This window comes from Nicotiana tomentosiformis, chromosome 9, assembly GCF_000390325.3.
Source record: "Nicotiana tomentosiformis chromosome 9, ASM39032v3, whole genome shotgun sequence".
Taxonomy (NCBI): Eukaryota; Viridiplantae; Streptophyta; class Magnoliopsida; order Solanales; family Solanaceae; genus Nicotiana; species Nicotiana tomentosiformis.
In genome coordinates this window covers 50,630,098-50,644,328 of record NC_090820.1, presented here as the reverse complement: position 1 = coordinate 50,644,328, position 14,231 = coordinate 50,630,098, and the positions used below count along the sequence as shown (strand labels likewise).

The 14,231-nt window shown below is 35.0% G+C and overlaps 1 protein-coding gene across 1 annotated transcript; it reads right to left on the bottom strand.

Annotated features, from left to right (window-relative positions):
• Positions 1-1,182: 1,182 nt before the first annotated feature.
• Positions 1,183-12,234, bottom strand: LOC104114626 (uncharacterized). The gene is made up of 18 exons (XM_009625113.4): positions 11,816-12,234; positions 8,699-8,938; positions 7,953-8,016; positions 7,742-7,871; positions 7,471-7,615; positions 6,926-7,165; positions 6,750-6,834; positions 6,066-6,168; positions 5,531-5,656; positions 5,346-5,459; positions 3,744-3,862; positions 3,569-3,656; positions 3,369-3,461; positions 3,196-3,285; positions 2,933-3,052; positions 2,765-2,856; positions 2,468-2,525; positions 1,183-1,475 (listed from the first exon to the last, which is right to left on the bottom strand). Exons 1-18 carry the CDS (start codon positions 12,006-12,008, stop codon positions 1,398-1,400), a joined length of 2,178 nt encoding a protein of 725 aa, XP_009623408.1. The 5' UTR covers positions 12,009-12,234; the 3' UTR covers positions 1,183-1,397.
• Between the last annotated feature and the right edge of the window lie 1,997 nt (positions 12,235-14,231).

The window sequence follows — 14,231 nt, the reverse complement described above, 5'->3', positions numbered from 1 at the left end:
ATGTAAACAATATTATATTGCCATGTAACCCACACCCTCAAATTTCAATTAAAACGTTTATGTTTGTGAATCTGGTTTCCCAAGTTTTTAACAATCGGTTCACATATTTGTTCCACTTGTCTTATTTTTTCTTAAATTAGTTGTATCAGTCTGGCCTGTTCTTTTATGAGTCAAGAAATGTTGATACATATGATGAGTTCAAATCCCCAGTTGGTAAGCTACCAAAATTTTCATCTTCTTGTTGGTGTGATTCTCCTATCTTGTACTTCCCTTTGTCTCATCTTGGAAATCAATTAAACAATTTTTAAAAAGTGTTTACTTTTATGTAGCACGCCTATTCTTCACTCTTAGACAAGAACGTTACTGGTAACAAGGAAAAAACAGTGAATCATGTAACGGAGCTATCACTAAGTCATCTCTTTGTTATCCAATTGACATCAATACGATGGTCTAACAAAATATCAAATTAAACTAGGATTTTGACATGTTAGTACTAATATTCTAAATACTAAACTAAAATAAAACATTTTAAGCGACCAAAAGAACATAGTCCAGAATACATGCGGAATAAACTATAAGCATAATGATGAGATAATATCTGTCGTACAAGCATCAATTAAAAGTCATTGCATATTTCGTAAATGGAGAAAAATTCCTCATACGAACAAAAGTCATATGCCCCCTTCGATCTTGGCATACAACGCACAAACACACTCGAGTTTTAAGAGAAACATTTTAAGGAAAGAATAGAAGATATAAACGTGATTTAATGAAAATGACTTCTCCTCAGTACCAACTTGAGACTTTATGAGCTGCCTACATAAGCCTTCATTATTGGAAGAATCTTGAAACCCTCGTGTAAAATATACTGGACTCAATATCTGTAGATGGTCAGATTATCCAGAAATGTTTGGTTAAACGCAAAAGATAAAATATAATCGCATGCTTCATTTTTTATACCTTCATAATATTACTTACATTTTTCACACTGCCTTTGGTCACCATTAAAAGTTTACAACATCTTACACATTGTTGAAGGGAAAACTATACTGCCTACATCATACACTTTGCTAGCGCAAGTTGTTTGAAATTGATAAGAAAAAACCACGTTACTTCAACAGGCACTCCAAAATTGGTCACGGACCAAAAGTGTAAAGATATACGATAGCTGCATCATCAAAATTGATAAAATGGGAGCTGCTTTTCCTTGTAGAACTATATCGTAAGCCTAAGCTTGACCAATACCTTTATTTATTATACTGGTGATATATCAATTCACTCAGCTGTACGTAAAAGTTCTCTACTCTTAAGCTATGAACAGAAAAGAATGACAAGAATACATATCTATGGATACATGTATGTATATACACAACGTAGTCTTCTGGGATCATAGTCCGTCAAACTGGTGCCTCTATCTCTTGCCCATTTCCATTGATCTCATCCTTCTGAGGCTTTTCAGCCTCCTCTACATTATCCTGTTTCCAGATAGAACAATTCAGAGAATGATTCCTCAAACTACAGTAATCATAAATTATTACTAGTAAAAACATTTTTAAACACTTCAACCCTTCCAGAACACATAATGAGATTGAAAAGAGATCAGACTTGCTAAGCACAAAATTTAATAGCTCAATCATAGTTAGACATGCATACGCCAGTGTTATCAAAGGCGAAAAGCGCAAAAAAGCTCTAAGGTCCTTTGGGGCTTTAAGCGCAAAGTGCAAATAAAGCATGTGCTTTAATGAAAAAAGGCACAACCAGAGAAAAAGTAAAAATATGCATATCTAGTCTAAGAACAATAATTATAAGCATGAATAACAAATATATGGACAAAGAAATTGAAAAAAAAAAATTACGATAAAGTTAAATATCAATATTTAGTGTCGACTTTTCAGGATTACGCTCATTGGCAAGTAAAAGTATATCTTAGAGCCTTGATGCGACACTGAAGCGCCCACAAAGCGAGGCGAAGCGTTCAACATATTTTGAGCCTCGCTTCAAGGCTTAAGCGCGCCTTTGACAACTCTGGCATATGCTCTTCAAACAAAACTCAAACACAATTTCTAAATGCAATTCTGAACGGAGTGTCTTCGGATGTCATAAAAGGATCCTGAAGAAACATAAAATTTTACTGGGACCGTATATGTGAGATTCCACAAAAACAAGCTTGTGTCATCTTCTGTGGACATACGATTTTAATCATGATGATTGAAAGTCTCTAAGAGCAGGCAAGCATACAAGAGTTTGCTTCGGACCGGGTGTGTGTGTGTGTGTGAGAGAGGGGGGGGGGGAGAGTTGGAACTAGACAAGAAAAAGCATTAAACAGAGAAGGCCAGTGCACATAGATCCAGGCTCAACAAAGAAAACCTTCTTACTTGGTCAAGAAAATATCCTGACATCCATCAAAATCCCCTAACCTACCAGGACCCTATGGGTTGAATCAAGAATAAAAAGCAATCATACTTACATCAAGAGGAACGTCAACTGGGAAAAGATTTATGCTGCTAGGAGAAAAGCTAAGACCACTGCCAAAAACGAAGAAAACAAATCAATTACAGATTGGAAATATTTACATTCACCACCACAAATGAAATAGGTAAATAGGATGTTTCCACTTGAATAGTATTAGATTTAATCAGCAAATGGCAGATTATTACATGTTTCAAAAAGTAACCTTCAGAGAACAAAATTATAAAACATGGGAAAGAACATGGCGTTAAAACATATTCTGACAAAAAGCATATGTTTTGTTATAAAAACCAACCTTCGAGACAAAACCAGCTGCCACACGTACGGAATGAAGAACTCCTCAGGATGACTCTCTTGTTCGTATGTGAAACGCAATTGGGTAAACATCTACGGTGTAAACAAAATCTGTCAGAATATGATTATCAAATACAAGCAACTCATCATAAGATGGCAAAACTAATACCTTTATTCCATCACCTCTCCAAGATCGGCAATTAACAACAATGACTTGCAATACTTTCTCTACAGACCATTCTCCGTCCATCTTTTGGGCATCCATGCGACTGTTGAAGAAGTCCAAGACCTTGAAATAACATAATCAGAAAGTCATAATGCCTTCCAGACTACACTACCGACTGTTTACAATGAATAGAAAGTAAGTCCCACTTCCAGAGAACCCTTTTTCAAAAACCTATGAACTGCAAATGCACAAATGAATAAGCACACCATAAATATGTTGTCAAGCAGTTCATTGAATCGTGGATGACTTTTGAACGGCTGAAAGACTTCCTGCCTGTGCATAATTGCATAAACAACCTGCCAGTTTTGGAATGTGTTTAAAAAAACTGCAACAAGCAAAGAATCCTCATGAACTGATAGAAGATTGAAAGTACTGATACCTCAGGATTCCGTGGCAAGGCATAGGTCAGAATTGCATTTAATATCTCAAGAACAATTCTTAGGAAGTCGGTATAAATATGCAGCTCAGCTGCCTGCAAATATATTTGAAGAACTTCAATGCTACCGAGTACCAATCATGCTAGCAGACAGCAATTAAAAAAGAAAGACTCGATGATGCTGAAAGCCAAGTGCGAAGTACCATGTCTTCTTGGAGACTATCTCCTTCCTTTGATTCACCATTGGGCACATGCATCTTATCATTTTTTATCTCTGCCAATTTGTTGTACCTAATTTATAGATCAAGTTCAAAACAACAATTGACCAACCTAAAAAGCTCTGAACTCACCAGCAGACACAAGGAATAAGAAACTTACTTGCGTGCAAGCATGTCAAATAGGCTGACCAATCGTTGTGATGCATAACCACTTAGGCGATGGACATGAGGTGCCATATTTGCTAAAGTTGCAAGACAATTTGTATGAAGATAAACATCCTGTTAAATGCATCAAAAAACACATGCTTGAAGTCAGCTTTCAGGGTTCGATCAAATTCATCACCAAATTACCAATCACCAGAGTAACTTCATTGGTAAGTACAAAAAGAGGAGGAATATTAATTATGGCACCCATACTCAAACAGAAGCAAGGGTTCATTCCATGATTGTTGTATTGCTCTACCCGAATTGAACAGTATAGCAATTCAAATTGATGCATCAGTAGATCAGTAGAAATACTGCCTCATGTCGGTATAGTCTGATGAGGATATACGTAACAGTTGACTATAAAACATAAGCAAGTGTGAAAATACAAAGTAGGCACAGCTCCAAAGATCTCGGCAAACAGATGTCTTAACAGTTGCGAGATGCAACTCATACCTTCATCATCCTATTTTTGTATCCTTTATTTTTTTATTTGGGGAAGAGGGGGTGGGGAAATAAGTCTCAAAACCTTTTTCAATAGGGCCCAGTTAGTGTAGTTTCGTTTTTTTTCAGAATCAGTTTATACTTTAGATATGCAGAAAGACAAGCTTAAATGCTTTAACCACTGCAATGGTTTTCATTACACCCTCAACTTCTTCAGAAATTTTTAAAAAAAAAGTGACATTCACGTCTGAAGAGAGACATGAGAATTGTGACTCGAAAAGTTCACTAGCCAAATTTTAGTAACACCACATACAGAGTTTTTTCTATGTTTGAAACCTCAGATATAATAGTAAAACTTTCAGCAGTACTATTTGCCTACTTTGCATCATCAATCTGGATGACTAGCTGTACACTTTTCGTTCATTAATAAGCTTCTTTTTGCTTTTTTTATTAAGAACCTTCATTAATAAGCTTTTTTCCTCAACTTATGAAAAGAAAACATTTAGAAATATCTAGAGCATTTAGGAGAAGTAACTTATTGATATTTCTCTTGCATATAAAAGATGTGTCGTTTCATGCTTTCAAGCCAAATCATAACTCTCCTTCATAGAAAAAGTTATTTCATAATCCTTAAATACTACAACAACAACAACAACAACAACCCAGTAAAATCCCACAAGATAATCCTTAAATACATTAGCTTCTTTAATTTATGCATTACTACTGAAATTTCCCAAAACTAATCATTAGTGCGTATTCCGAATCCAATTTGCATTCCCAGTCTTGACATCCCAGCCAAGAATGGCACCCGGAGCAGGTGTAAGAGACTTTGCAAATGAAAATATATAACAAATAAAATAGAAGCGGAACTTTCTAAAATGAATATTCCAATGTTTAACATACCAATAAAAGATGACATGCAGAACATGCAATGAGAGACTTCAGAATTGAAAATAAATAAATAAACTAACAGCATATATAGTGGAACTGCCAAAGGTAAAATTAAGCCCCCCCCCCCAAAAAAAAAAAAGAGAGAGAGAGAGAGAGAGAGAGAGAGAAAGAGCATGAAACAAAGAACGTGGAACAATAAACTGACAGACATTTTATATCATACCCGCAACTTAGATAGGTTGTATTTCACTGTCCTCGTCAAAATTATGACCATAAGAGAACCAAGAGAAGTCTGATGAAGAACCCGCTCTTGGTACCATGGAACAAAGGGTAGCACCTGCAGAAAGATGTGAAATTAAGACAGTCCATGGCTTAAATATCAAAAATCCAGGGAGATTCTCTATTTACCAGTTTGTGAATGCTGGCGTTGAATGAGGAATCTTGGCTAAGTATAAGAAGGATAATCAGCACCATATATATCTGATTGGATGTCCTCCTTGGTGCATTATACAGTGTTTCTAGCAAAGGCATCAACTGTTTATTTATACAAACAGACAGTAAGATTCTAAGTTGTAACCAAGGGAAAACCTAGAGTAAAGCTCAAGTTCAGAGGCAAGAAATTATAATTACTAACGCGAGAACACTTGGAAAGTGAATAAGAAAAACAGTGGAAAATTTAGCATCTTTTAACCAAGGATAGTAATCCCAATTATTTTTATTTTTTTAAGATATCAAATCCATAAATAAGGCAACTTGTTGGGAAAGCGGTTGCAAAGGTCAAACTACAAGGTAGCTACTTTATACTTTAGTTGATTAATACACTCCTTATCCATTATGTCTTCTCTTGATTACCTTATAATGTGACTGGCGGGAATGCTATCCACAAGCAACAACCATTATTCAGTCAAGAAATAAACATATAATATAAATCATCTGTGCATACCAGTGTATCCAGATCAGTCCGCACCAACACATACTCAAGAAAATCGGAATTCCCTTGAACGAGTGAATAAAGCAGAAGTACAGAAGTCTCATCAGCCAAGCACCTGGAAAGATAGTTGCAAGCCCACTCATTACCAGAGCCAAATAATGTCTCAGCAAACAATTGTATCGTCAAATGTCCGAATACACATTTTCTATGCTATCAGACCTCAACGTGGAAGTAGTTTTTAAGGTCTTTCACTTTAAACAGACCTAAAGGATTGACTAAAAGTCAAAATGATAACCATGAGGCGTCATGAAGTGTCATTTCTTCCCAACTGTCAAAGCCTCAGTGGTCAATGAAATGGGTTGAGAACCATGAGGTCCCAGATTTCAATTTGCACCCAAGGGTGTGGCCTAGTAGTCAATGAAGTGGGTTGAGAACCATGATGTGTTAGATACAAATCCCAGTGGAGTGGAATTAGTCGAGGTGTACGCAAGTTGGTGCGAACACCACGAATATCAAAAAAAGAAAGTCAAAATGATAAAGCCTCTTCTCCGCAACGGGGAAGTAAAGGGTCACCCAAGAAACTTCTCATGCATAGCCAATTTTGGTAAATAAAAAAAAGGAACTATTATTGTAATTAAGTGTACACAACATCTTGTTGTCACCTTAGATCAACAAGTGAGATAGGCTGACACTTACATGCCAAGGGTATCAAAAAGAGAAGCAAAGGGTAATCTCACAACCAGACCACTAGGTGCATTCCCCTCAACATCTACACGATCAACTGCTTGAGAGAACACAAACAAGCTTAGAATCATTAATAAAATTCATGAAGTAGCAAAAGGGACACTGAACAAAAAAATAATCATTCTAACATTCAATATCCCGAGCATTCTCAAGGGCCTTGCAATAAGGATTCTCAAAGAAGGGTTCTTCCTTTGGAAGCGAATCTGGACTGCTGTAGTCGATTTTATCTTTCAAACGATCCACGCCAAGACACTTGCGGTAATGAACAAGGATGAGTAAAATATTAAGACTGCTGTCTGCCAATGGGCTTTTTGAAGCTTCATTACTTGAACTGACAAAGAAATTCAGTGGCAGTAACACGAGATTTGCTGCAAATCAATGGAAAAAGCAGAGGCTTCAATGAGAATGATGGGACAGCACATTGACTAAACAAGAGATAAAATAAGTGAATGAATTGCGACTGGAGGGATTCAACATTTCTAGGAATCTCTTTTGACCACGAAATATTGCAAACAGGAGTAAAGGACTAGGAGCCAAATTAGCGCTAATCAAGTAAATATAAAGATCATATCTCACACTTCCATAATATACTAATATGCTATAGAACGGAATGATAAGCTACAGACAAGAGAGAGAGAGAGAGGGGGGGGGATAATAAATCACTTCACTCTACCTGCAACAGAGCCAACTCTCTGTAGAACTCCAGGCTGATATCCTTCAGAAAAAATATAATAAGATGAAGCCTTCAAAGGGAAGCGTAGCTGTGCGACGTAGTTAAGAAGTAGCTTGCGAATAACCAGATTGACCAAAGAAGTTGGCTGCAGACAGAAGTACATTCAGAAGTAGCTCATGACTAGCCAAAGAATTTGGCAGCAAATACAAAAGCAAATTGATAAAATTTCAATATTTTTCAGAGATATCTACTGCAAGAAACCATAGATGACCTGAGCCATTGCTGCATCAAAGAAAGGATGAATATCATCAGCTCCTAGTGATGGTCCAGAAAGAAGCTGAGTTGACAAGGCGACAAGCATGAAATTAAGCAACTCGTGGTGTAGAAGATATGTATCCGAGCTGTCAGAAAAAACACACACTATTAGGCAAACAACTGGCAAGCCATGTGAGAAGATACCTATTGCACAAAGCTCAACATACCTTACATCTACTCTGCCAAGAAAATTAAGCACACAATGCACAACAAGATGCTCAATACCCTGTACTGTAAAAGATAAAAGAAAGAGAAAATGGTGGTAAGAGTAGGAAGTAATGAGCTTGGACTCCCAGAGATCTGAAATCTTGATAAAACATAAGTGAGAAGGTTAAACAATGTAGATTCCCAAATGTTGAAAACTCAACCAGACCAATATCTGCAACAACTTCTGCAAGCTATCCCACTGAAACCAGCTATACAAGATATTACGAGTTAGAATCTAAAAGAATCCTTCGGCCATTCCAACGGTATTGCACAATTTCATCCATACATAGGTAACAAGAATTTCGTGATTTACCCTAATAATGTATCTCCAAAAGCTAATAACCAAACACCTCATCAGTACTTGGAGTGTAATTGGAGACAATTATTCAAGTTTTTAATACATTAGGCTGAATACTGTCTTGAACTGTGAGCAATGATGTTGATAAGCGTAGAATCCACTATTAGATCTTCGAACAAATAGCATAGATCTATTCGCTTTGTTTCAGCCATAGTGGTTGAAACAGTTTAGTGGTCACTTTTAAGTAGCTACATACTCCAGTCACCCTCTCCCCGCACACAAAAGTAAAAAAAGAAGAGATAAATATAGGAGAAAGAACGAAACCGAAAAATGAAATGATAATATAAATAAGAAAATCAGAAAGTCCCACTAAGAAAAAATGAACAAACTATGTTGTGACTGCATTACCTTTAGAGACGTTACTTGGAATTTCCTCACTTTCATTCAGAGACATGTATAGATCTTCAAAGTTGTCAGTTTTGGCATTCTCAATGAGGTGCTTCAGAAAAACAGATGAGATGTACACTGCATTGAGAGCTTTCACATAAGCTGATGAAGATACATCAGACGTAGAAACACACTCTTGCAAACACCAGGACAGGTGAATTAATATTTTTGCAAGGTGCCTTGTATAACAGTTGTTCTGAGCTGCAACAAAAAAACAGATGGAATTTAGAAGATCATAACTCTGACCTCATCATCCCAAGAAAAAAAAAGGATGGAATAAATATGTCAGATAAATTATTCCCATGCATGATTAAGAGTTGGTTCTAGAAAAAGTAAACAGAAAAATTATAGGCAGAAAAGATACAATAGGAGATCCTGATAAAGAGTTCATATGGATAGTGCCAATAGCCCACTGATATGTCCTAAAAGCTCTCAGAGCGACATCTTATAACCACTGCAGCTATGTGGATATAACTAACAACTACATATCAGCAAGAAAATACATACAAAGCGAAGCATGAGGCATAAAAACATGAAAAGTAGAATGGAGGTACCACGTTTCACCCTCTGCTTACCTAATTATTTCAGGCTTGCTCTAACTTACATGGAAATCAGTACTAAGTTCACTTTTCCCAAAAGCAGCCTCCACATAACAATGAAGCAGAGAAAAGAAAATACAATTTTACTTAACACAACATTGGCAGGAAGTCAAAACTCTAGATAACTTCAGCCCAAGTAGCATTACCTAATTTTTGCACTACACTTCAATATGAAACAAATTTTTCAACTTAAATAGTTGAGCAATTTTCATGAATCCGCTCAAAGAATCCAGAGAATGAAGTTCTTGATTCCATAAACAACTCTACGGGCAAATTTTATGTGTTCCATAGTAACTTCATCTAGGCGCTTGCACTGTAGTTGAGCTTCTGCGTTTGTCTCCTTCTCTCTATTGGACTTCTCCTCCTTCCGTACTCTTTATCTTTCATCAATTCTCTCTTTTTTTTTCTCCTTTGTTTTTTTATTCATTACACAAGAACTCCAGGTATAATGTCAGTTTAAAATGTAACAGAAATCAAATGCATTCCTAAGCAATCTATATTCTAGCTACACCAGCACACAAATGGTCTTAGAAGGTAGCTGAGATACTGCACAGGCTTGATGCAAAACTCTTTTATGCTTCTCTTTGTTTCTAATAAAGGTGATAATTTTATTGAAAAGATGTACACTATATAGAGAACCTTAGACATGATTGGTCGCTACAAAAAGCAACCAATCATCTGTATTTCCTCGGATATTTAAAGAGCTCCAAAAATAAAAATAAAAATAAAAAAGAACAAAATTCCTCTAATATGTTCAAAAGAGTTTTCCTTTCCACCAAAAGCGCTCCGATGTCCTCTCTCGGTATTGTCTACATGACCACTAGGAATGCTACTTCCCATATTATCCCTTCTATTTTGTCTTCTGAATTTCCACCTAGCAGGTCCTTTACCGTCCATGCCATTAGCCATAGTATTCCATAAAGATTTGAGATTCCACACCTCACACCAAAGTTTGTGCAACACCAGACAGTAAGCAGTTTCTTAGGTCATCTTTGTTATTAATCCCCTTTAAATTTCAAGTTGATCCACTTGTAGCTCATGGAATGCATTCATCTATATACATAAATGGACATCCAAGAAGCCATATTATACTATACATTCAGATTAAATTGCATATTATTCTGCTAAATTCGAACAATAATAAACTATACTATACAAAATTATTTTAAAGACATACTTAAACTAGAAAACATAAGATATTCTATCTCTCCTAAAACTTTAGTCCATTTTAATTTTACAAGGATCAATTTGACAGATGTTGGTTTGTAATTTGATATATAATTATTCACTTTTGAAGGAAATTTAGACATGGAAATTACTATAAGTTGCAAATTCTTCTATTTCAAACGGACAACACGATCCTTTTAGAAAATTTTAGTTAGAGAATTCTTTCTTCGATTCTTAGGAAGCACAAATGAACAAATCGGAACCAATAGACTTTTGTATTAAAAAGTTCTAAAAGATCATCTGAGGGGAACCAGAGGCCGACGTAGCATGTTTGTTTTGGGTTCAACCGAACCGAGCATTTTAGAAACAGCATCTGTAAAAATTACTAAACTTCAACAATTATTTAATTTCGAAACCATAATCCCAGAAGTGCATTAGGCTCAATGGTAAGTTTTCAAAGGTTGAATCCATCAAATTTAAATTTTGGACCTACCTCTGAGGGGATCAATGTCATAGACGCTAATTTTACATCTAAAATAATCACCAGTTCAAATTTTTGGATTGAGAGACAACTAGGCTAGTATCCACTTTAAATAGAGTACGCGGGAGCATAAGAATATTCAGCTAGAGCTCCACCAAGTGGCAAATTTGATGAATGGCTTCAGATATAAGTGCCTACATAACTAGTATAGACACTAAAACCTTTCCAAATCCTTAAAAGGAGCAAACTACCAACACCATATATTTGTATACAAAGATCACATTTATGTATTAAGCCATATTTACTCATTTTACTTATCTTTACCATTTTTGTAGGACAGATTTCTGAAGTCTGCACTTTGTAACACAAAACCATAAGATTCAGGCTTTCAGCTAACGCAGGAGTCACGTGAATTTGCAAAACTGTGGTATGAATTTATTTTTTTCTTTTCCATTTCTATTAAGTTTAGCTATTTTGCAACCTGATAAAGTACCTCAACAACTACGACAGCCACGATTCACTCACTTTCCCCCAATCCACATATAATGCACCTTATTAAAAAGCACACAACCTTATTAGCAACGCAAACTAGCATACGGTATTCCGAAATCTTCTGACATCAACTAGAATAATCAAATAACAGTTTCTAACAACACTTCAAATGCTCGTCGGCACCAATTAACAACCTAGCATATGCGAACTAACATTACAATATATAACTTATTTTTTTGGTTAGCAAAATTCAATAAATAAACTAGGAAATGAACAATTTAACATATAAAAAGCATAAAGGCTTACAAAAAAGTTAGAAAATGCAGATAAGTTAAGTACCGAAGAGGAGGCAAGCTTGTTGAACACGATTGGAGGACCAATGGAGATGAAGAGGAAGTTCTAGAAGCTTCTGCCAGTAATCCGAAGCAAGCGGAAACGATTTCTCTCCAATAAATGCTTCAATTAGATACTCCGCCGTGTCCTGCGGCCGTGCGCCACCATTGAAACTCGGTGTTGACGGTACTCCCCCCATTCACCCTACTCCGTACCGACCAAATGAACGGCGTATATATTGACTCTTCTAGAATGTTCTAGTACCTATCGAAGTGAAAATTCACGAGATCGTAGAGAGAAAATTCACGAGATCGTAGAGAGTGTATAGAGAGGTTTCAATGCCATTGCGATGAAAATTTTTGTTGGAGCTGTGGATCTTGAGAGAAAAGGAGAAGAGTGGCTTAGGAACGAAGAGAGAGAATGAGAGGACTTTTCATAGCAATCTCTTTGGTTTTTGATAAAGAAAAAACTTAAAATTCTACTAAATTTACAGAAGTGCCCTGGGAATTGTTTTTGTTTGGATATTTTTTCATTCGGTGTTTGGTACGAAGTAAAATGATTTTCATGGAAAATGTAGAAAATATTTTCATGGAAAATGAGTGATAAAAATTAATTTTATTATTTATTTTTTCTTGTTTAGAGAATAGGGTAGAAAATGTTGATAAAGAATTTTATAAAATATTTTTTTTTTCTTTATAGGGAAAATATTTTCCTCTAATTTAAGAAAAATGAGTTCAAGAGAAAATTATTTTTCTAAATATTTAAGCTAACCTGAAAAAATTAAAAAATTCTTCATACCAAACACATCCTTAATGAGTTTGTGTTTCCGGAGGATCATTTTCAGACTAAGGGAAATGGTTTTGGAATATTTATTTTTGTCAATGTTAATTGAACCTAGATAAGTGATAAAATGCTAAAGTATATGAATCATTGTATCACGAGCTTGAATTATTCTTTTGTCCTTTTGAATTTTTAATAAATAACATGATAGTACAAGGAGGATTAATAGATTAGACAAACATTACTGTAAAGCTTTTAATTTTGAAATTAATTGTAATCTAGTTTGTTTAAGCATTAGACATGATGTATCCCAACGCTAACACGAAGAAGTATTGATAGTTTTATTTTGATTTTCAACGTGAGGGAGCATTGATTGATAGTAAGTATCTAGTTGCGAATTAAAACAAGTCATTAAGCATGAGATTTTGATTTTTAATATTGATAATGATAATAAATAAAACTTACTCATGTTTACTAGACAATATAGAATATTGTAATGAAAATGAATGACAATTTTTCACTTGAGGCTATCTACTAATCAAAGCATTCCTAGTTATATATCTTCCTCCTCCATTAGCTTCTTAAATCATTCAAGCAAATTTATTTATTCTACTTTTGGTTCTTATTTGGTCGAATTATAACATTTCTCTTATTTCCTCAACATTTAATGTAGTATTTATTTTATTTTTAGATAGAAGAACCCGTTTTAATTTTTTATTTCTAAATGAAATATATTAATTTTCATAGTTGACTTGGCTCATGATGACTTTCATATTAAGACTCATCTTTTAAATTTAAAACTCAATGAAAGTACGTTTTCCTCTATCTTAAGCTCTACCATAAATTATACTTTTTCTTTACCTATAGAAGTGGGATTGATTCTGGGGATTCTCTAACTAATTAAAGGGCTTCATGAAGGGAAAATAGAAATGAGAAATGAAAGGGTGAATTGGTCAATGGAAATTAAGTTGGTGGAGTTTCACTATGACTCTCATCAATTTGTGGTTTTTGATGTCACTGTTTGCAGCTGGTTTTAAAATTTCGTCGGCGAGGTAGTCCACGTGGCAATATATGAGCTTCTTCATATATTCATACAAAGACTTATGAGATCAACTGGTAATTAAAAAAATATGTTAGAGTATTTAGAAATTTAGGAATCGTTTGATCGGGAAATAAATTATTTCATGATTAATTATTTCAGGATTAGTTATACTATAATTTTATACCAATCAAACGTGAGATAAACTTATCTTAAATTTAATTACGAAATTAATTATCGTTTATTTCTCGTACTTGTCCTTAAACATAGCAGGCGCCTCGTATACTTTACCATGTCAATATTCTTCCTTTTTGGTCAAGCCTTTTCTAGTGAAAGTCATTTATTTTTTTATAAACATTGGCCACAGTGTTTTCCAAATCTAAAGACAGGAGGGCAATTCTTCTCCCTCAATGCGAGAAAGAAATCAAAAGCTCTTTTGTTTTACTTAGACTTTAAAAAAAAATCATATTATATATTCTTTTTTACGAGATGCTAAAATATTTTTTGGTTCTTATGCAGGAGGCATCAAATAATCCTTCTACAATTGCATATAGAGAAGATATGCATGATTAAACAAGTCAAGTCACACGTATTCACATATAA